At 56.6% G+C, this 21,791-nt stretch overlaps 1 protein-coding gene across 2 annotated transcripts; it reads left to right on the forward strand.

Moving 5' to 3' along the window:
* The first annotated feature begins 374 nt into the window (after positions 1–374).
* Positions 375–21,569, forward strand: PLEKHM1 (pleckstrin homology and RUN domain containing M1). 2 transcript variants are annotated; one of them, XM_055697502.1, is made up of 13 exons: positions 375–468; positions 1,328–1,763; positions 5,058–5,146; positions 6,869–7,116; positions 8,572–9,207; positions 10,432–10,825; positions 12,714–12,954; positions 13,420–14,328; positions 15,912–16,057; positions 16,241–16,434; positions 16,886–16,949; positions 17,520–17,677; positions 20,692–21,569. In XM_055697502.1, exons 3-13 carry the CDS (start codon positions 5,105–5,107, stop codon positions 20,819–20,821), a joined length of 3,162 nt encoding a protein of 1,053 aa, XP_055553477.1. In that variant the 5' UTR covers positions 375–468; positions 1,328–1,763; positions 5,058–5,104; the 3' UTR covers positions 20,822–21,569. The 2 variants fall into 2 exon arrangements, with proteins under 2 accessions (XP_055553477.1, XP_055553478.1); XM_055697503.1 differs by lacking the exons at positions 375–468; positions 1,328–1,763 and adding an exon at positions 1,773–2,478.
* Positions 21,570–21,791: the final 222 nt, after the last annotated feature.

Raw genomic sequence — 21,791 nt, forward strand, 5'->3', positions numbered from 1 at the left:
TGTGTGCATGCATGGGTTAATGTGTGTGTATGTGCATGCATGGATGCATGCACTGTGCATGGCTGTGTGCATGCATGAATATGTGCATGTGTGCATGCATGTGTGTGTGCGTGTGTGTGCACACATTTGCATACATGTTTGCATGTGGGACTGTGTGCATATGTGTGTACATACATGTTTGCATGTGGGAGTGCATGCGTGCACATGTGGGGGTGCACGCGTGTACATGCGCCTGTGCAAGGGTGCGTGCACGCGCCCGGGTGCGCGGAACACCGCGTGCCCGCGCCTGCAAACCCGTCCCGTGCCGGGTGGGCGTGTCCCGACGCCCCTCGGCTCCGCCCCGTGCCGGGTGGGCGTGTCCCGGCGCCCCTCGGCTCCGCCCCGCCGCGCGCTGCCGTCAGGAGGGGCGGGGCGCGCGCTCCCGGCACCGCCGCCACTTCCGGGTTTCCGGCCCGAGCCGCGGGGCCGGTGAGCGGGGGGGGGGGGGCGCGGGGGGGTGTGTGGAGGCGGGGGGGGCGGCGTGATGAGGGGCACGGCGGGGGGGTGCGGGCTGATGAGGGTGCCAGGCAGGGGGGTAGACGGGGGGCGCGGGGTGGTGAGGGGCGTGGAGGGGGGGCAGGGTGGTGGGGTGATGAGGGGGGCGGGGAGGGGGCAGCCGGGGGGGCCGGGTGATGAGGGGGGCGGGGGGTGCAGACAGCGATGCGGGGTGATGAGGAGCACAGGGTGATGAGAGGGGCAGGGGGAGCAGGGGGAGGAGCGGTGCAGACAGGGGGTGCAGGGTGGTGCAGGCAGGAGTGCCCCCCCTTGCTCCCCGTGGCTGCTGACCCTTCCCCGGGCACGCTCGGCCTGCACCCCCCCAGCAGGGGGTGGGGGCAAGGCCCTGGTCCATCCCCACCACCCGGGTGCCCCCCGCAGCCCCGAGCCCCCCGGGGAGCCCGGCACCGCAGCCCACCCCTGCCAGGCCCCACGCGTGGGCAGCCAGAGCCTCGGCCCTGCACTGAGCCCCCCCGCAGCGCCCACACACGGGGGGTCAGGTGCGGCCTTTGGGGGTCCCTGGGGGGGGCTGATGGCCTCTGGGCCTCGATCCGCCCCCTCCAGCGCTGACACCCCAAACCCTCGGCCCGGTTCCTCCCTGCAGGCCTCACACCCCGGGGGGGCTGCACCTCTGCGGAGACCCCAGCACCCCTGGGGGTCTTGATAGCTTTCTCCCTTACATTCTCTATCAAAACCATTTTCCTCACTTAAAATGAGCCGTTGCAAACAAATTCCGGGTTTCGCTGAAAAACGTAGAGTTTAAAAAGCCGCTTTGTTGTCACCCTGCTTCCAGGCCCCCCCGGTTCCCCCCGCCAAGGGATGCGAGCTGCCCGCCCTCTCCGATGGCCACCGACTCGAGCGGGGGACTCCAACGCTGGGAACCTGAAAGAGGCACAAAAATTGGGCGTATAAACACGGCAACGTCCTGCCACGCCGCGGGGGGGGTTTCACAACCCGCGTGGCCCTTGTGTGGTGGCTCTGTCGGCTGCGATGTCGGGGAATGTCAACCCCGGTGTTACCCACAGCTCCGGCGGGTTGTAGCCCAACGGGCTAAAAGAAATTCTGGTTTTTGAGCGCTGGACGAACACAAGCTTCCCATCGAGGGCAGCGCTGGGGGCTCCCCGGCTGCTTTTTTCATCCCTCGGCAGCTCCTGGACATCCCGCTCGGTGCTGTAGGGGTAGAAGTTGGAGGGGTTCAGCAGCAGCGACTCTTCGGCGTCCACCGTCAGGTTTGTCAACTGGAAGGAGGATGTTTCCCTGGGGAAGAGGGTGGCGTGTTGGGCCCCGGCCCAACGCTGGCGGTCCTGTAGCGGGGACGGCGGCGGTGCGGAGAAGGAGCTGGAGCCAGACCGTGAGGGTCCCGCTGCGAGCAGAGACCCAGCTGTCACCCTGCCCTAACCCTCGCCGAGTTATTTCTGAGGGGGTTTATCCTCTGGCAAACCAATCTGCCGGCGGTGCCAGCTGGCTTTCCTGCTCCCCCGGCTGCTTCTGCTTGGGCTTGGCTTGTCTTTGAAGCGTGGCTGGGTGTGCAGGGGCTGTGGGGGGAAAGTAGAAGCTGTGTAGGAGGGGAAGGGGTGTCCCAGCACCAGCCCTGGGACTCACCGGCCCAGCAAAGGCCTCGTTTCCTCGGGGTGGAGGGTGCCTGGCGCAGCACTCGTGCTTGGAAAATGACTGGCTCCGTGTCCAGGCCTTGAGTCACCGGTTCACGCCGTTGTGGGCTGTTGTTTTCCGTCCGCAAAGCACGAGTGGTGACCTGCTGTTTATTTATAACTTGGAGAGCGGCGCTTGTTGCGAGACCGAAGAGCCGAGCTCTGAGGGGACGGGGTCTCTGCCTCTCCTGGCACAAGGCTTGATTTGAACAAGCCATTCCCAAAGGATTTGGCTGTTTTGCAGCAGTTTGGTAAATAAACAGCTCCGCTCTCGCGCCAGCGACTCTCTTCCTCGGTAGGTTTAACCACACCAGCTTGCTGGCTGGTTTTATTTCTCACTTGTTTTTTCTTTTTTGCACTTGAGCTGTTGTGCTCTGACTGTGTAGCCTCCGGGGTGGTGACTGCTGGGAAACGATGTGTGTCGGGGGTGGTTCTGCTGTAGATGTACTTGTCTCTGCGTTTGCACATCCATCCCGTCTCTTACCCTTTCAAGATCACAAGGAACAGCCTTGGCTTTCCAGGATCTGCCTGGAAGTGCTCCGGAGCCCTCCAGTTCCTTCTAGGGCTGGCTATCCTGGCACCAGGGCTGCCAGTCCAATTTCTCCATGTTTCACCAACGACTTGTGTTAGGTGAAATCTGCCTCCGAGCTAGTTTGTTGCACTCGTTATTCAGGAAAATGCTGTCCCAACAGAAGTGGTGCCGCGTGGATTCGTAGCACTGGAACAAACTGGCTGGACTGGTCGTGGTAGGAGTGGAAAGTCCCATGATGAAGGCGGCAGGTGTCCTCCTTGGTGTCTCACCTCCTGGTGATGCTGGCAGAGAAGCATGTGTTTTGGGAGAATGCCACTTGCTTAGTAAAATCTGGACAAGGTCTTTGCAAAAACGCCGCTGTCGCCTCCTCCCCTGCAACTGGCCAGGGATGCCAGGCTGGTCAACACCGAGAGCACGAACAGTGGGTGCAGTCCTGGAGCTGAAACACCCCACGCTGCCTCTCTGGGCAGGAGAAATGCCACCCTGTGCCCACAGCTTGCTTCACCCACCCCCAGCTCTTGTACCTTGAATTTGTCGTGGGTGGGCTGTGCGGCTTGTTTGCGGGGTGTGTGGAGGTGGTGGGGGCAGGGGCAGGGGCTGCCTGGCCCTGAAGAGCCTGAACCTCCCGTGTGGAGGGCAGGGATGGGGGTGGCTCTCTGAAGTCCTCATCAACTGCTGCTGTCACTTAGGTGTCCCCTCGCTGGCCCCAAAAGCCCCCAGCAGCACCTCGTACCTCTGAGGCAGAGGGTAACATTCCTGTAATCGCTGCGCTCCCTCATTTCTGTGTTGCAACCCAAGAGAGGAAATCTTATGACAAGTCACGGCGAAAACAGTTTCCTTTTCTATGAAATTGTGAACTCTGGAAACACTTGAGGATCAGTCCAGGGTTTGTCCCCAAAGAGCTCTTGACCTGCTGCTCGAAGCAGGACCAGCTGGCGGGATGCTCAGGGTCTGGGCTGCTCTGGACTTGGACCGGCGCCGCCTTTGGCACTGGCCGTGTAGGAGCTGGTCTGCAAACCGAGTTTCTGCCCTGGTTTGACAGCTCACAGCACAGGTAGAGGGGCACATTGAGGCCGTCAGCTCTCCTCGGGGAAAGCTCTGGGGTTTTTGTGTTGGCTTGGAAATAAAATCTGATGTATCGATGCCATACCAAGCCCGTTGTCTGCCGTGGGCATAGCCAAACCCTACGGTCAACTGCTGAGCTCTCTCCTCCATTGGGACGGCAGGTGCTTCCAACTCAAGGGGATAAATCTGTTCTCCCATCTCTCGTATCCTTAGAAAGCTTTGTGGCAGTAGCTGGTACGGGAGCATCTCTCAGACCCTTTCCAGCACCAGGACACGCTGTGTTTGAGCAGGGGTGCAGCCATACGATGGGCATCTCACCGACAGCCGCGTGCTTTGCTCTCAGAGCCTCCAGGCACAGCTTGGTTTCAGCAGACGGCTCTGAAGAACAGGGCAGGAGGCCAGAAGTCTGAAGTCAAAGGTCCCTTGTTGTCTGCAAACACCCTGCGGTTGCAGATGACCGCAGCGGGGCTGCTGCTGCCTGCTTGGCTCTGCTTTTGCCAAGGTTTCCCGTAGCAGGAGGGCACCGATTTTTCTCTCTCTCCCCCCAAAACCAGCTGCAGCAGAGCAGCGCTGCCATCCGTGGCCCCGGGAGCAGGGAGATCCTGGACTTCATCTGCCTGTGAACAAAGTGGCTGGGAACCTGATGGGGAACCGGCATCCTTCCTTGCCATCTACCCCAGGCAGCGCTGTGCCGTCGGGGCAAGCGCCCCAGCACCTCCGTCCCCACCGGGTTCAGCAGCAGCATCGCTCCTCCGACGAGTACTGGAGAGATGAGCTGCTGCCACCTCTGCCCAGGGTCTGCTAGGGGGTGGCACTGACCCCCCCTTAATGCTATTCCCCTGGGTTTTGCGTGCTGTTGTTCAGGTTCTCTCACTAGATGCCTGCTCTGATGCCCTTGCTGGCACTCGGGGATTGCAGGCGATGTAGAAACAGAAGGGAAGCCATCCCTGGCCCTGCGTGCGTCGCTGCTGGCTTGCCTGGCCTGGTGTCCCACCCCGCTTTAGGGCTGCCTGCAGGCAGCTTGCAGCGGTTAATTACCCCTCTCGCTGTCTTGGCCGTGCTCTGCTTTGCCTGAAACTCTCCCGGTCCCCAGGAAGCGAGGTGTGCTTCGGTGCGGTCCTAGGTCAGTCCCAGCTTGAATCCAGCAGCAGCCCTTGCAAAATACCTCGGTGCATGATGTGCGCCTGTTGCGTGACGCCGGGTGCCCTTCGCGTGGCAGGTGAGTTGGGTGTAAACCAAACGGGTGCTCAGATGTGCTCCTCCTCCTTGTCCCAAAGGTGACATGTGAAGGCAGCGCCCGGCGCGGGGAGCGGCAGCAGCTGAGATGCATTCGAGCCACACCGATGACCCCAAGGAAGCCATACAGGTGAGTGAAACACCTCGGTGCTCCCCAGGTAGCCCCAGTTACTCCCCAGTGCAACTCCAGTTACTGGCAGGGACGTGGTAGGACTTGTGGGTGCTGCCAGCTGGGATCGGGGTGGTTTATATGGGTGAAGGGGGCTCAGCTTTCCAGCAGAGAGGATCCTTGGTGGTTTTTCTGGTGGGGGGCGGTTAAAGCAAAAAGGGTGGCCATGACTTAAATCACACCAGCCTCTGCCCTGGGCTTTGCCCCTCGTGGCAAGGCCCAGCGTGGGGCAGGGGAAGGTGCTCAGCCCTGATACGTGGCTGAAGGAGCGTCGCTGCTCGGTATATTGGGGGTTTCTTTCCCCAGCGAGCGTCGCTGCTCGGTATATTGGGGGTTTCTTTCCCCAGCTTTGAGAGTCTGAACACGTTTAATGAGCAAAGTTCAAACCCAGCGGTTAAAACCGGGTGTTTAATTCATCCCACAGCAGAGTTAATTCATGCATGACAGATAAAATCAGTTGCAGTCTTTCATCCAGTTAGCCCACAGTTGCTGCTTGCAGGCGGGTTGCTTGTGCTAGCAGATCTGTGGGGCACCTGGAAAACAGCCCCCGCTGCAAGGGGCGTCCCCAATACGAGCAGGGATAAGGTGCACGTTCCCCCGGCTGTTGTCCTTGAACTACAGCTGCTGGAAATCTTATTTAGATGCTGGAAAAAAAATATCCCAGGCTGGAAATTTAATACGGGATCGTGCAGCCAACCCAGGCTGGAGTCAAAATCTGCCCTGCCCCAGTCGCAGCGGCTGGTGCCGGTCAGCGTTCGCCTTGAACGCTGCGTGATTGATGCTGAAACGGGAATTGTTTGATGGGGTCCTGCCTGAATTTGCAGCGTTTGCCAAATGCCTGCTGGGAAGTGCAACTTTCGTTTTCAATGAGGTTGATTGAGACATCCGGGCTCAGCTGTGTTAGAAAAAAAACCTAAAAATCCTCTCCACCAGCTTAAAATTGTTAAATTCACTGAGCTTGCTTCTTTTCAACTGGTGCTAGAAAGGGGGAAGCAAAGCTGCTGGAAGGTAAAACTCCCATGTTCCAGCTTCAAAGCCTGCTGAGCCTCTCCAAAGGCAGCAGCTGAACCCCAGCCATCCTTCCAAAAGCATCTTTTTGGGGGCGGGGGGGCCGACCCCGGTGGCGCCTGTGGGTTAATCAACACAGAGCCGGCAAGATCGATGGCTTTGATTTCTGCTGGCGGGACTCATTAGTGCGTCACATGCTGCTTGGGCTGATCTGCATGAGTTCAAGTGGTATCGAAGCCCTTATTATGGGTTACCTCCTTTGAGTTTCGAGTTTCTCCCCCGTGTTTATTTAATCCTTGTGTTTCCCCCGAGCAAACGCCTGGAAAAAGACAATTTCTTTTGCCTCCCCATCCTCTTCAGCAATTTGGTGTCTGCAGGGGAAGCACCACACGCTCTAAAGGCAACCTCAGCCACCCAGTGGGCTCTGAAACACCAGCTAAAATTGCATAAATTATTTTAAAAAGCCAGGTGAACTGTGATGCCGAGAGCATGAGTTCCCAGTTTGACCAGTTCAGCTCTGGTGCTCCCTAGCAGCTGCTGCCAAGCATGTGGATGAAGCAGGCGTTGCCTGGCGCTTCGCTCTGGATGAGCCTCGCAGTTTTTGGCCCCCTTTAAATGAAATTTATCGTAGTACTTCATTTTTTATAAGCCAAGCATGTACCTCCTGTCTTGCAGCTGATCAAGAAGCAACTGGTGAATGCCATCAAGGCGTTGCAGAAGCAGTACGTGACCTCGGATTCCATCGTGACCAGCGACGATGGGAACGCGAACACGCTCTGCAGCGCCCTGGAAGCTGTCTTTGTGCACGGGCTGAAGGCGAAGCATATAAAAGCAGAGAGTGGGGGGAAAGGGAAGAAAACTGGGGGTCGGGGACCACTTCCCCAGCCAGTCTTCTGGGGTCTGCTGAAGAGCATCACCCACCGGTGAGTGCCCGTCCCTGCTGAAAGGTGTTTGCACGCTCAGGTTTATCCCTTCTCTGGTGTAAAAGCCACAAAATTCAAGGAATGGTGAGCAGGAGGATGGCTTAATGGAAAGATATGTCTCTGCCCTGTCCCATGTCCTCAGTCCTTTGGCTGGGGGGGGGGGGGGGAGATGCTGTCACTGGGGGGCTGGGGGTGCCTGGGGGGCTGGGAGATGCACTAAGGAGAACAGAGTCGCTGTTATGCCAAGCGATGCAGGGCTGGGCACCCAGCACGGCCCCTCTTGGCACGTGCAGGGGCTGAAGTGCCATTCAGGCATGAGCCCATGTCCCCAGACAGTTGAGGAATGACACACTGCTGCCAGCCTAGGGCACACACCTTTCTTACAGTGCCTGGCTGTGTACGGGGACCCCGTGTCCCCAGTGGGACCCCCCTGACCGTACTGGCGTGCAGCAGCGGTGGGTTGTGGGATGCATGGTGCGGGGGTCTGGTCTCTCTTCTGACCTGGATCTGCTGGGGATGGTTGGCCTGCCCTTCCCCACATCCCAGCCAGCCTTCGAGGAGGTCTCGCCGGCGTAACTATTGTTATTTGCTGGGGTTTTTTATTTGCTGGGGTTTTTCTGAGCCACTCCCTAAGCAGAGTCCTCCCACACTAAATAACAGCCCACACACAAATAGTTTTGAAAGCCTCATCCAGTTCCCATCACCGACTTTTAAATTATGAAAGGGGATGAAAATAACTCTTTCACATGCTACGGAGGATATTTTTGTGCCCTTTGAACGTTTTTTTCCTTCTTGAGAGACAGATGAAAAAAAAAAAAATCTTCCCAAACTTTTGCTCGGTTTTTTTTGTAGCATCTGCAGCACCGACGTGAGCTGGGACCAGGGAGGATTAGGGAGTTGGTGTCACTGTCAGATTGTAGAGGAGAACCGCTGAAGTCAGGAGGTTGAGATTGCTTGAGGAGCTTAACCTGACCTGATGGTTTTTTTGGTTGCCGCAGCAGCTTTCACTGCGTTTGGGCTGATTTTAAATTTGAAGCTAGGATTTAGAGATGCGGTTGTTTCCGAGATATATCCAGCCAGAGCGAGCCCCAGTGATGTGCAGGGGCACCAGGAGTTTCCCCCTCTGCATCCTTGGTCCAGGGCGAGCTATGTGTGGGAGATGCCTCCAGCCGGAGGGAAGAGGAGCACCCAGAGGCACCCCAGGGATGCCTAGGGACATTACCAATATATTTAGCTTTGGGGCATTCAGAAGCTCTTTTTTCTTCACAGGAAACCACATTTTCCATGAAGGAAAGAGATTTTCCACAGCCTTTTTTGTCCTAATTCCTAAATTCCCCATAGCACAGCAGGTTGGGCAGTGCCTGAGGGAGGATCTGCCCCTCCTGCACCCCGTGACGGACCAAAAGCGGAGCTACTCATGTCCTATTCTATTCTTTTTTTTCCCCCTTTCCCCAGAAATATTGTCTCGGAGCTGGAACAACTCATTTTTATCAACACGGATGTCGGGCGCTGCCGAGCCTGGCTGCGGCTGGCTTTGAACGATGGCCTCATGGAGTGTTACTTGAAGCTGCTCCTGCGGGAGAAATCCCGGCTGCCCGAATACTACCAAGCGACCGCTCTGCTCTTAGATGCTGAAGAGTGCGAGTTTCTCCTTTGCTACTTGCAGGGCTTAACATCCTTAACCTTCGAACTCTCCTATAAATCAGCGGTTTTGAACGAGTGGACTGTCACCCCTCTGTCCCTGTCAGGTCTTTGTCCTGTTTCGGAGCTGCTGGAGCCCCTCGCATCCTCGGCATCCGAACCCCGCAGAAAAGCATCGCTGGGTTCGATCTCCCAATCATCAGGGTCGGACGAGATCGAGATTCAACCCTCTGTCCTACCCATCAGCAAAGCCAGCAGCAAAACTAAGCTCACGTCGTCCTCGCTGAGCCTTAACACCACCGGTTCGTCCCAGCTCTCCTCCAGCCTGGGCTCCGACAGCATCCTCCCAGCCCACTGCGCCCGCAGTCCCGAACGGAGCGAGGAGCCGCTCTCCTGCGACTCTGACCTGGGGACGGCCACCGCCGAGGACCTGGACAGGTCTCTGCAAGAGTGAGTCTTTTCCCGGTCTCCTCTTCAAGGGGGTTTTTCACCCTCTCCTGGGCTCTCATTTGTTTTCTCTCTGTAGGCAGGAAGGCTTTCTTCCCTGTTTTTCTTTAACAAGCTACTTTTTTCCTCCTTGAAAGAGCCTAAAAGGTAAAAAGAACCACTCGGCACAGCTTGCTGGGACCCTGCTGGCACAGCAAACAAGCTCCCGGCCACTGAAGTGCGTGTCCTCTTTACTGGGGCAGAAACATCAGAAAAATGCTGCTCCTCGGTTTCAGGAATGTCACATCTCCCTGACGTACGCTGGGGGATGCTTCAGGGCTTTCTGCAGGGGGAAAGGAATGAGTCTGGTCGCAGGAAAGGTTTATAATTTGCAGCTTTGACAGATGATTTAGGGAAGGGAGGTTGTTAGTTTGTCATCGTCACGATTTATTTCTGCCAAACACCAGCACAGAGATTCCCGGTGGGTTATATAAGCTCTGAGTAATCAGGAAATATTTTCCCTGCCACCTTTAAAACTCCGAAGGAGCCTGGCCTGGGGTGCTGGTTGAGGAAGGCACCCTCTTCCCGATAAAGGTCTTTGAGAGGGTTTAGAGCTGCAGTCTGTCCTTCCCATCGATAATGGCACCGTTACCTGCTGCTGGGTTTTTGCATCTTACGATGATCCAGAAAGAACCTGCCTTGATTGGATTAAACTCGTGATGGAAAGATGTCATTTTGAATTTTAATCTTGGGCCGGTTTAATTCGACCTAACTGGTGGCGGAGCAGGGGCATGGGAACAGCATCTTGTCTGGCCAGGCTCCACTAATAATTGCTCGTTAATGGTTATGAAAACATTTGAAGTTTGGCACATGGTCCATGGCTGGATATGTGTCCAGGAGCTGGACGTGGGGTTGGGGCTGCGGGGACCACCCAGCGCTCTCCCTCCATTAGGAGATGTCCATCAGGAGCAAATTAAACCCTATTAACGAGCGTCATTAGGAAATGCATCCTTTGCAGGCAGGGTCCTTGCAGCCGTGGGGTTGTCTGCTGCTCTGTAGGGCACAAATCACACATTTTTCTGGGAGCGTGGTCAGTGCCATGGGGGTTTTTTGCAGCGCTGCCAGCCTGCAGGAGACGAGCAGTGATGCTGAGCCCTCTTTTTGGGTGGTTATAATTTGCAATAACTATTTTTTAATAGGTTCTGGTTGACATAGCTGTGTTCAAACTGGTCACTTTTCTGTTTCAAGGGTGTTGTCTGAGTTCAACAAAGCCAAGCCGAGCCTGGAAGCCCCGGAGGGACGGCTGGTCCCCAGCGTGCTGGGCTGCTCCCCACGGCCACCTGCCTGCCCCCCACCCGCATCGCCCACCCCCCTGGCTCGATCCCATGGGGCTCGCCAGCAGCTGCCTCCCAATGCCGACAGTCCAGACTCTGCTGGGACAGGTGACGCGGTGACCGCCGCCGGCGGGGATGGAGATGCAGCACCGCAGGCCAGCAGCACGGCCGGTGCCTTGGCCACGCGGCGTGGTGGTCCGAGCAGGGGAGAGACAGGCAGAAGCAGCACAGTTGACAGCAGTGAGGCAAGCCAGGCAGTCCGCAGCCCGACAGCTGAATGCCTCCTGTCTCCGCTGCTGGGCTGTCCGGTAAGTGTTGCAGCTCCCTTGCTATCCACCTCCTTGGTTTTGCCCTTCCTGACCAGCCGATCTAATGGAAAAGGAAAATAAAACCGGTGACAGCTCCTGAGTAGGCACCAGTTCCTCCAGTATCTCATCTTCCATGCTGCTCCCATTCTCCTGACAGCAAGTTGGTTGGAAGCGATGCTCCCCACGCCACGAGCATCTTCCTGGACCCTGTGCAGCTGTGTCCATGCAGCTGCTCTGGGAGAAACTGTCTCAAAGTCAATATTCCCTGGTAAAAGAGGCACCAAAGCTTTTGAAACTCTGCCTGGCCCGCCAGCCATCCCTTGCCAAGAGCAGCTGCAACGCGGAGGTTTTGGTTTTGTTAATGATGTCAGGAGCGTGATGAGCTCTTGCACAAATCTGGCCGTAGGCTGCGTGCAAGCTGATAACACAGTCGGGTTCCTCAGGGGGACTTTTCTTCATTTGTGGTCCATGTAAGAGGAGGGAAAAGGGTTGACTGAACAGGAAACAAATTAACAGTTTTCCAATGAAAAATGTTCACGCGGCACATCTGTTCCCAGGTCAGGATGGCATTCCCTGGTGCTTAGGCTAGCCTAAACAGCAGCGGATTTCCCCTGCTGCCGCCAAGGACTTGATCCGTTTGCTTTTGCTTTTAGGAAGCTCTTTGAACAGCCTTGTCCTCTCGTCTAATTTGTTACTGGCTTTTCCGTCCTGGTTCCCATCGTTTCCATCCTGCTGAGGTTAGGATATACCTCATACCCCGCTCCCACCCCCCTCCCCAAAACAGTTTCTCTTTTTGGTCTCTGCTCCTTTCAGTTCCCTCCCAGTTATCCCATTTCCGCTGCTTCCTCGTGGCGTTGGGCCAGTTTGACCTAATCTATGTATAACATACGGTGTCAACAGGAAATTCCCCCCTGCTTTCGCATGACTCACAGAGCAACCTGCGTTCCTGGCCCAGGAGCGAGCTGTGCCCGCCTGTACGCGGGGAGCTGCACCACAAGCCACCCGTGAGCCTCGCCGCAGGCTGGTGACAGCTCTTCTGCTGGCCTTCGCTTTGGTGGTCAGAATAAAAGGCTCTTGGAAAGCCAGGTAGGGTAGCTGAGGGGGCGTTCCTGGTGGGATGCAGCCCCAGAAAGGATGCGCTGGGTCTAGGGAAGCTGCTCCCTTTTGCCAGAGCACTGAGCTGGGTCATGTTTTGCTCCTGGTGGGACCTTGTCCCAGAACCTCGCTCTGTTCTTGTAGCCAGAAAAACTCCTGGGGAAGTTGTAGCCATGTTTTCCTTCAGCTTAACGAGCTTTCTTCTGCTTGCAGGTCTCACCCCTTCGTGACATACGGAGGCAAAGGTTTCCTTTGCCTTCCCTGCCTTACTTTTTGCCTGTGCTGCTCAAGCCTGGTGTTTGCAGCAGCTGCTTGCAAGCTGTAGGTCTCTCTTTCAACCTAGACACCTTCCATGTACCTCTCCCCATCTCTGTTCTTCCTGGAACAAGGAACCGCTGCTCCAGGGGAGCTCGTCCCCTTCCATGGCAGAGCTGGGGTTTCACCCACTATCAGAAACACTTCACGGACCAAATATCTCCTATGTGGTTACTGCAGGGAATGTGCTCTCCTGCTGAGCCCTTGATGATTTTAGCAGGGAGGACTAATCAATTTGGGACTTTATAATCCCACCAGTATATATCCCAGTATTTGCCAGCTGTCCCCACAGTCCCTTGGAGCGTTCCCTGAGCGGAGGGAGCGGAGGAGCCATCCGTGTGGGAATGGCCAGCATCACTGCGTGGGACTTGTCACAGGCAGCCCCTGTGAAGGGGACGCAGTGGGCGTGAGTGTTTGAGGGGCGCAGGATGTTTGCTAAGTTTTGATAATTAATATTTAATAATATTTTTTTTAACAGAAAAGAAAGAGCTGGATCTCGGAAGATGATTTCTACAGACCTTCTCTGGGAGAGGGCAGCGAAAGCACGGCCAGCACCAACGGCTTTGGGCCAGAGGGGGCTGCCGAGGGGCTGGCCCCGGGGCTCATCAGCGCTCTTGACTTGGAAAGGCTGTCGGTGCCGTCCTCGGAGAGTGGGAAGCCCAAAATGTCACCTGAACGGGAGCAAAAGGGCTTCAGCGTTGTGCATCGCAGGCAGATGGGTACGTGCCGCCCTCCCCTCTCCAGCTTTTGTCCAGTGGCTGTGCTGGGCAGTGCTGGGCCGGGGGGTGGTTTGGGCAGGGGGCTGCTGCTGAGCTGTGACAGCACTAGAAGCCAGGGAAGGCGGTGGAGCAGCTACCTTGGCCCTGCCGAGCCCGCCGTGGCTCTGGTGGGAAGCACCGAAAAAGCAGTGGGGATACGCTGGGTGCACCTGTCCCTGTGTCTCAGACCTACCCGTGGGACGTGTTTTCTTTATCCCACTCGTTCTCAGCCTGAAAAGCCAAATACGGGTGGACAGATGATGGAGAACAGGGTCCAGTGACCTCCTGCCTCATCCCAACACCCACTGGGACCGGCTCTCAAAGCTGCGATGCCTCTGGTTGCTCGCTGTGAGCCTACCGTGGGCTTTTCTCTCCCCACTGGCTTCCCCTTTTGGGATTAAACTGAGACATCTGCTTTTGCCCCAGGTCTTTCCAACCCTTTCCGAGGGCTCCTGAAGCTGGGCAGCCTGGAGCGGAGAGGAGCCATGGGGATATGGAAGGAGTTTTCCTGCGAGCTGTCGCCGCTGGAGCTCCGGCTTTTCCTGGACCACGAGGACCGCATCTGTGTCGAGAGCTATTCCCTGCTGCGGTGTGAGTCACTGGCACTGACGCACTCGGACGGCCGTTTTGAGCTGGTTTTTCTGGGGAAAAAGCTCTACCTACGAGCTCCTTCTCGAGACGAGGCCGAGGACTGGTTGGACAGGATCCGCGAGGCGCTGCAGAAGTGCCGGCCGCAGCTGGAGGAGGAGGAGTGGGAGACGCTGGAGTATCCAGAAGATGGTGGGGAAGGCCAGCCCATCCAGAGCGACTCCACTGCTTTTCTCCAGTACAGTGACTTGCCTGGGAACAGCTTTGACTGGGCTCCAGCTCATGAACCGGAGCTGGATGCAATAAAAGAGGCTGTTCTGTACGTGGAGGTAGACAAAACCTGGCTCCCTTTCATTTTTTCCCTGTCTCTAGAAACTTTAAAGTGCTTTAAAGTCAGGAACAACGACAAGATTTTAAGCAACAGTTACGGTATAGAGACCATCCAGGACATCCTTCCAGACACCAGCCTTGGGGGACCTGCCTTCTTCAAGGTGATCACCTCCAAAGCTGTCCTGAAGCTGCAGGCTGAGAACGCCGAAGAAGCGGCCTCGTGGAGGGAGCTGGTCCGAGGGGTGCTCATGTCCTACCTGGAGAGCGCGGAAGAGGCACTGACGCTGGGTGGCAGCTTGGACGGGCACTCCCAGGTCGTCCTGAAGAACATCGTGAAGGAAAACGGCTTCTTGTTGCAATACCTGGTGGCCATCCCCACGGAGAAGGGCCTGGACTCGCAGAGCTTCATCTGTGCAGGTATATGGTGGCTTGTCCAAAAACCCAGCTCTGTCTGGGAAGATGGTGTGGCATTCGTTCAGGTTAATGAGGTGACATCAAATCAGAGACCTCCCTGAGACCTGCTAGCCCGTGGCAGACCAGCTGCTGGCTCCCCCATCCAAACCCCAGGTAGCACCAAACCCCTTGGGGGGGCTTCACGTCCCCAGTCAGTGGCACCTTGGGTGGCCGGTGTCCCCCCCACACTGAAGTCCCCTCCCAGCCCGGCACAGATCCAGCTGGGCTGCCGCTGGGCTCCGGTTTAAGATGCTTATGGGTCAGACAGCGGGGGTCTCGGCTTGGAGGCAAACTTAGACGGACCGAGGAGTCTCTTCCGAGGCATTTTGTGGCCCCAACCCGAGGGGAAAGTGCAATCAACAACAAATGCTGTTTTTCCGGTAAGGCAGCACCGGAGCGAATGTTGCCATGGGTGTGACGAGCTGATTTTGCAAAACATTCATTTAACCTTCCAGCAACGCCTCCCCACACACGGGGCGATGCTGGTTTAATAGGATAACACTCACTGACCTCTGAATGTGCTATTTACCTTGGTAAGTTAATTAAACTTCAGATTTCTCTCCTGCTTCAATTATATTTCTTGTACCCTCCAGCAAGTTTTTATTTTTCTTTTAATCACTCTTCTTCTTTTTATATATATTTTTTTTTTTTCTGTTCTATCTGGTCTCTGCCTTGCCCTCCAGGCTCTGTCCTGCATCTTCCACCTACCAACAGATGAAAGCAGCAAGCTGAAAAGACAAATTCCCTGGTTTTATCTGTAGTTTTTTTAGGGGTCTGCCCACCCTGCTTTCACCTCCCTCCCAGCCTGACACCCCAGCCTGGCACAGGAGTGGTTTCCTTACGTGTCAGGGCATAATAGGCAATAAAAGCTTTCTTCTTTTTTTTTTTGTTTTTTTTTTTAATTCAGAGAGCAACACCTGACCTCTGAGAATATTTTTTTGGTGGGGGATGCACTGCAGCTACCCCAAAGTGTGAAGGCTGGGGTGGCAAAGCCGAGCAGGGTTCCTCCTGCGTTACCCACTGCTGTAATAAAGGCTTTTTTTGGCTTAATCCATCCTGACTTCGTCTCTTGCAGACGTGGTTTTGGTACCCTGTGGTGGCAGCTGGAAAGAAAAGGGCTGAGTGAAGGCAAAATAGGGCAAAGCTACTGGTGGAGGTGATGGGGCAGGCAGGTGGGATTTAGATTCTTCCCTAAACCACTGGAGTATTTCCAGGATTCACTTTTTCTGAGAAAAACCCAAACAAACAATTGAACCACATGATTGATGAATAAAGGTTGGTTCAGGGCTGGTCCAGACTCCTTTTTGGCGGAGATCAAGTGAAGCGGCTCCTGTTGGACCATCATGGTCTGAAATCCCCAGGGAAGGGGCTGGGGACCTCTCACTGAACATCCTACAAGTGCTTTAGCTGATCTCCAACCCTTCCAAAAACTTTCTTGTTCCATTCCCCCCGTCCCAAAAGTGTCTCCCCCAACCCTGGCAGTGATGGGAACAGGTTCCGTGGGCAGCACGGGTCCCTTCTCATCTCCTCGCCCCTGTTCCCTGCAGGCTGCTCCAGGCAGATCGGCTTCTCCTTCGGAAAGCCCAAGCTCTGCGCCTTCTCTGGTCTGTACTACTGCGACAGCTGCCACCGGGATGACGAGACGGTGATTCCCTCGCGCCTCATCCACAACTGGGATCTGACAAAACGAGGGGTAGGTCTGGGCTTGGCCAGCACAGGGAGCAGAGACACGCTCCTGCATCCGCCTGTGCTCCCTGAAGGTCCATCTGAACATTTCCACCATCGGCAGAGGCGGAGGTGTCCACCCCAGACCTCCCTCTGAGCCTCCTGAGCCGCTCCTCAGTGCGTGCCCACCTCTTGTCTCTCTCCGCCCCAGGTTTGCCAGCAGGCTTTGAAGTTCCTCACCCAGATCCGTAACCAGCCTCTGATCGACCTGAAGCTGGTCAACGAGAGCCTCTACGACCACGTGGAGAGGATGAGTCGGATCCGCCGGAGCAGAGAACAGCTGAAGCTGCTGGGAGATTATCTCATCATGTGCCGCAGCGGGGCCCTGAAGGAGCTGAGCAAGCGGTGAGGTCCCTCTCTGGGTGGCGTTACCCCTGCGTCCCCCTCTGCACCTCAGTGGCCTCTTGGTGCTCCTCATCGCTCGCCTGGAGCCGTGGTGCCAAGGCATGGGCTGGCTTTTAGCTCCATGTCGTCTGCTCTAAGGAGTTATCCGTCTGTTGGCTGGGTCAACACACTGAGATGTGACTCAGGAAACACCTTCCTGACCGAGGAGCTTCTGGCTGGGCAGGAAACACCTGGAAAAATAGATGAGATATTTGGGTTCTTTCCCCCGCCCCTTTGAACTGCTCTCACACGATTCCCAGTGGCAGGATTTGAGAGATGTGGCGTGATGCAAAAATCATGTCCGTGGTGATTTGCTTCAGAATTCTGCATCGTCCAGGCTTCTCCTTGCTCCAAAGCTGTTGGAGCTGTGGTAGGAACCATCTACCACCTTCCTCTTTGTGCTTCTTTGCAGGCTTGATCACAGACACTACCTCTTGGAGTGTCCCCACAAATACAGCGTCGCTGACCTGAGGCAGGTGAGAACTTTGCGTGGTCGTAGGTGTTTTGCTGGTGAAAACATCCCGGTTTCTGTCTGTGGAGACACCGTGTCGAGCGTGTCTCCTTCAGCAGAAGGTTTCAAACAGCTTTGCCTTTTGCCTTGCTGTCACCCGTCACATGCATTCGGCAAGCTTGCACATCAACTTAAAGGTAAATAATTTACCTTTATTTTAATTTACCAAAATAATTGGCCCAAGCCTATATCCTCCGAGAGCTATGGAGATCACATGAGAGAAATTGTTTCACCTGTTTAAGCCAGCATTGCTGCTAGCACCTCTCCCTGCAAACTTGTATCTATTGCAAATACTGCTGGAGGTGATGGGGGGTTGGATTTTGCGTTGATTCCAAAGCCAGGAGCCCTGGCCACACAGGTGTGGGTGCTGCTGTCAGCTCGCTCTGGGGCCCACTCACCACCCAGGCAGGTTTTTTTGGAGGACAGCCTTGTCTTCGTGCAGCAGCACAAAGAATGGAGGTACCGTGGATTTTGCCCAGTGCAAACCCAATGGGAGATAAGCTCCATGAGTGCCTGATGTCTCTCTGCTCTGCAGATAGCTGACGGCGTCTTTGAGACCTTCCTGCAGTCTCTGCTCCAGTTTGCTTCCCATCACGTCTACAACTGTGACCTGTGCACCCAGCGTGGCTTCATCTGCCAGATCTGCAACAGCAGCGACATCATTTTTCCCTTCGAATTTGACACTACCACCAGGTGAGCAACGCCTCCGTCGCGTCCCACTGCTCATGGACTGGCCTTCCCCAGGAGCCTGGACCATCCCCTGGGTTCCTCTCGGAGGCTCTTTGCTTTCTGGGCACGTAGCACCAGGGTGGCCTGGAAATAGCTCTGAGCTGGCTGTGTGTCTTTGTGGTGCCCGCATCCTTGTGGTACCCGTGTCCTCGTCGTATCCACATCCTTGTGGTACCCGTGTCCTCGTGGTGCCCGCGTCCTCGTCGTATCCACATCCCTGTGGTACCCGTGTCCTCGTGGTGCCCGCGTCCTCGTCGTATCCACATCCCTGTGGTACCCGTGTCCTCGTGGTGCCCGCGTCCTCGTCGTATCCACATCCTCGTGGTACCCGTGTCCTCGTGGTATCCACATCCTCGTGGTACCCACATACTCATCTGATCTGAACCAAAACAGGGCTGTCTGGGGCAGGAGAGGACCATCCTCACAGAGCTGAGATGTCACCAAACGTGGTGGCTTTGCAGATTGAACATGCGGTGCCACCCAGCACCTTGCTGTCATCTTGCAAAAGCCTGGCTGGGTGCTGGGGGTCCCAGGGCAGCAGAGGAGCTGGGGGGAGGAGGAGGAGGATGATGAAGGTGCTGTGTGCCCCTGCCTGGCTCACCTGGCCAGCGCATCTCTGATTCACATCCAGCCTGGCCCCTTGCAGGGGTTGCAGGAGGGAAGGAAAAGCAGCAGCGGGGACCGTTCATACACCCCTCTGCAACCAGGGAGAGGAGGAAGGACACATGGACACGGATTTGGAGATGAATGGTGGGCTGCCCTGGGGGATGTTCCCGGCAGGATGGTGCGGGGGATGACACTGGCTTTCATGTGGGTTTCTCTCCTGCCTGCGGAGCTCGCATCCTGTGCAGGCAGGGTCCTTGCCTGTGGTGGGGTCGGCTGCTGCACGGGTTCAGCAGCTCAGCGGACATGGAAATCAGCTGGGTGTGTTAAAGGGGGATGTTTATCCCCACCATCAGGATTATCTAAAGAAATCGGTATCAAACCCTCCCGGCCCAGGAGCCTGGTCCATCAGAGATCGACATCTCGATGGTTAGTTGGTAATGAGTCTAATCCTGGCAGAGAGGTTTAACAGGCTGATGGTCTGCCTGGTCCTGCTTCGGCTGGCAGTCCCTAAAAGCGAGCAGCAACACCCAGAAGCTGCAGAAAGTGCCAACAAGACCAAGATCCGTGAGTACCCCACGCATTACGTGGCTGCAACTGTTTCCAGGGCAGCTGAGCAGGATTCCTCGCTCTCCCTCCTCGCCACAGGGACAGCATCATGCTTATTATCGAAGACAACATCCCCAGGGAACCGATTTTCCCTAGAAAAAAGAGTGTACAGTCTCTGGAAAGAGCAGGCACGCGAGGCTGAGCTCTGCTGGCAGCCTGCCGGAGGTCTCATGTCCTGTAAAGCTGAGCTCAGAAGTTTGTTGACCTCTTTTCTTTTTTTTTTTTTTTTTTTTTTTTTCCTCTGGCGGAGGAGGTTGTGCAGCAGGAAAGCAGCTCGACCAACATCCTCGCCAAGCTAAACCCGGCTTCCTGCCCCTCTGCCCGCCCCGGGGGACAGCCAGCTGCTGGGGTCACTCCGTCACTTGCTGTCACTTGCTGCAGGATGCATCTGAAACGCCTCGTAACAATCAACCCAGCCGAGCGCGGGACTTTTTCCTTTGCACAGCAGCGGTGGCCGCTTCCTGCAGCCGCTCTGGCAGGTGGAGGCAGGAGATGCCGCCTTACGGCTGCTGCTCGCTCAGAAACGCACAGGGTGAAAACCACCCCCTGGCTTTGCAACCCCCCCCCCCAGCTCGGGGGGGAGCTGCCACCGCTGCTAAGCCAGAAAAATCGTGTGAAAATCTGTTCCGCTGGGAAAATGCACAGCACCACCAGCACCCCGCGTCCCGCCTGTCCATGCACAAGCCATTTCCGTATCCTGAGTTCAGTCAGGGTTTGCAGCCGCCTGCCAGGAGCAGGATTTGACCCAGGCTGCGATATGTCACGGTCCCTTGCCCAGTGCACTGCTGGGCGTTTCTCCGCTGCCCTTTCCACTCTTCCTTTGGGAAATTCAGGTATTCAGCGGTATTCACACCTGGATTGGGCACCAGGTATTTGCACTTGAGGGCGTTTAAAAAATAATCCGGCTGGCCTGTGGATGGGCTGCGTTTTGCTGTCCCTGGCGAGGTGGGGGAGCCCAAGTGGGAAAAAAGGGAGCTCAGCCTTGGTGGCAGAGACTTTTCTTCTGTTGACTCGAGATAAGTAGCGAACGCCCGGAGCTGGGTGTCTCCTCCCGGCCGCCCCGCGCAAGGTATCATTTGTGGCTGTTTACATTCCTGCTGCAGCGCTGAGCCAGAGCAGGGAGGTCCCAGGCTGGTGCTGGTGAGATCTCCCCAGAGCCGGCCAGCTCAAAGGCAACGCCGTCCCCGGCTGCCCGTCCCCTTCCCTGCAGCTCTGCTGTCCCCAAGCAGCATCCCTGCCACCCATTGACCCAGGGTCAAGGTTGGGGGTCTCCTGGCTGCACCCCCACCCCGGCAAGGAGAGCATCAGCACCCTGGCGCTGAGCTGCATCCCCAGGCGGGCTCTCGCCGCCCTGCGCTGTGGCAGGGTTTGGTGTCTCAGCCGTGAAACTTTGTTCTTGTGCCGTCAGCGCTCTTGAAGACAAAGTGCAAACCTGGCTCCGCATCTCGCTTTGTCATCTGCAACAAGATGGCAGCGCGCTGGCGGCTGCCCGCCGCACTCTTTCTGGGCGAGCTGCCGCTTTCGCTCTGAGGTTGCTGGAGGTGGATCTTTTGCTCGAAGCAATTACTGCTTCTGCTAACGAGGGTCGTCTGGAACCGGAGCTGCCTCTCGCTGGGGCTCTTCGCTCAGCACATGCTTGGAGAAAGCAGAGCCGAGGAAGCGTCCCCGGCTCTGGTTTGGTGGGGAGAGGTTGGGTCCCAGCTCTGATATTACCAACAGGGTGGGTTGTATTTTATTTTATTTTTTTCCCCCTTGCTTTCTCCTAGGTGCAGCAAATGCAAAACCGTCTTCCACCGGGACTGCCAAGCCAGGGCCAAGTCGTGCCCCCGCTGCGAGCGCCGGCAGCGGTACCAGCAAAAGCTGGAGGCGGAGGCGAGCGTGGAGCCCAGCCTTTAGCATCCAGGGACTGACCTCGACGCTGCCCTGGGCTTCCCATCCCGCCGGACTAGCACCGAGGGGAGGGGGCCGCCGGGAGGTGCAGAGGAGAGACCCCCCTGCCCGGGAGCTGATCCTGCGCCTGGCCCTTCCCCAGGGACAGGGAGCTGGCGGTGCTGGGCGATGCGGCGTGGGTGCTCCTGCCCCACAGAGGGACCCTCTGCCCACCCAGGGATGAGCAAGGGGGGCTGGAAAGGTCTCCCCCCACACACCCCCTACTAACCTGGTGCTGCTCGGGGGTGCTCCCAGTCACCTCCTGGTGCCAACCTGGTGCATCCCCTCGCAGTGGGAACCCAGCGGCTTCCCAGGGTGTAAATCAGGATTTCCAATCAAGGGTGTGGATAACTGACACTGATTAAAGCTCTAGTTTTTTAGGATGTTCGATACTGAAAAAATGGTATTTTTTTACAAGGGGATTTTGCACAAGCTGGCCTGCTCCGGGGAGGTGACGGCGGCTGCACAGGGAGGGGGCAAAGTGACACTTGTGCCTTTAGGGACCTGTGTGCCCTGGGGGACCGTGGTGCGCTGGGGTGGCTGAGCATCTCCCGCTCAGAGAGCCCACCCATCACCGTGGCCTCTGGGAAGAGAGGGGAGAGAAGAGCCGAGCTGCTCCTCCCCACCTGCTGCTCTTAATCCTCGGAAGAAATTTTATTTTCCTTTCACCCTTCCCCATGCAAAACTAATAAAAGTTTATTTAACAATGAGCAAAGTCGTCTTTGGGGTTTGCTTCTGCACAGTGTGTGACAGATCCCGGGTCCGACCTGATCCTGCACCTCCGTGGGAGGAGGGTTGGGGATGGCGATGCTGCCCACCCTCCATCCTCCCTGCCCAGTCTCTGGGGTTTTGCAGGGTGGTTCTGGGGGGACCCTGCCCCATTTTCCCTGCCCCGTTTTCCTTCCCATCTGCTCCCCACCGGTGTTGGTATCTCTAG

This window comes from Falco cherrug, chromosome 20 (genome assembly GCF_023634085.1).
Source record: "Falco cherrug isolate bFalChe1 chromosome 20, bFalChe1.pri, whole genome shotgun sequence".
In the NCBI taxonomy this organism is placed as follows: domain Eukaryota; kingdom Metazoa; phylum Chordata; class Aves; order Falconiformes; family Falconidae; genus Falco; species Falco cherrug.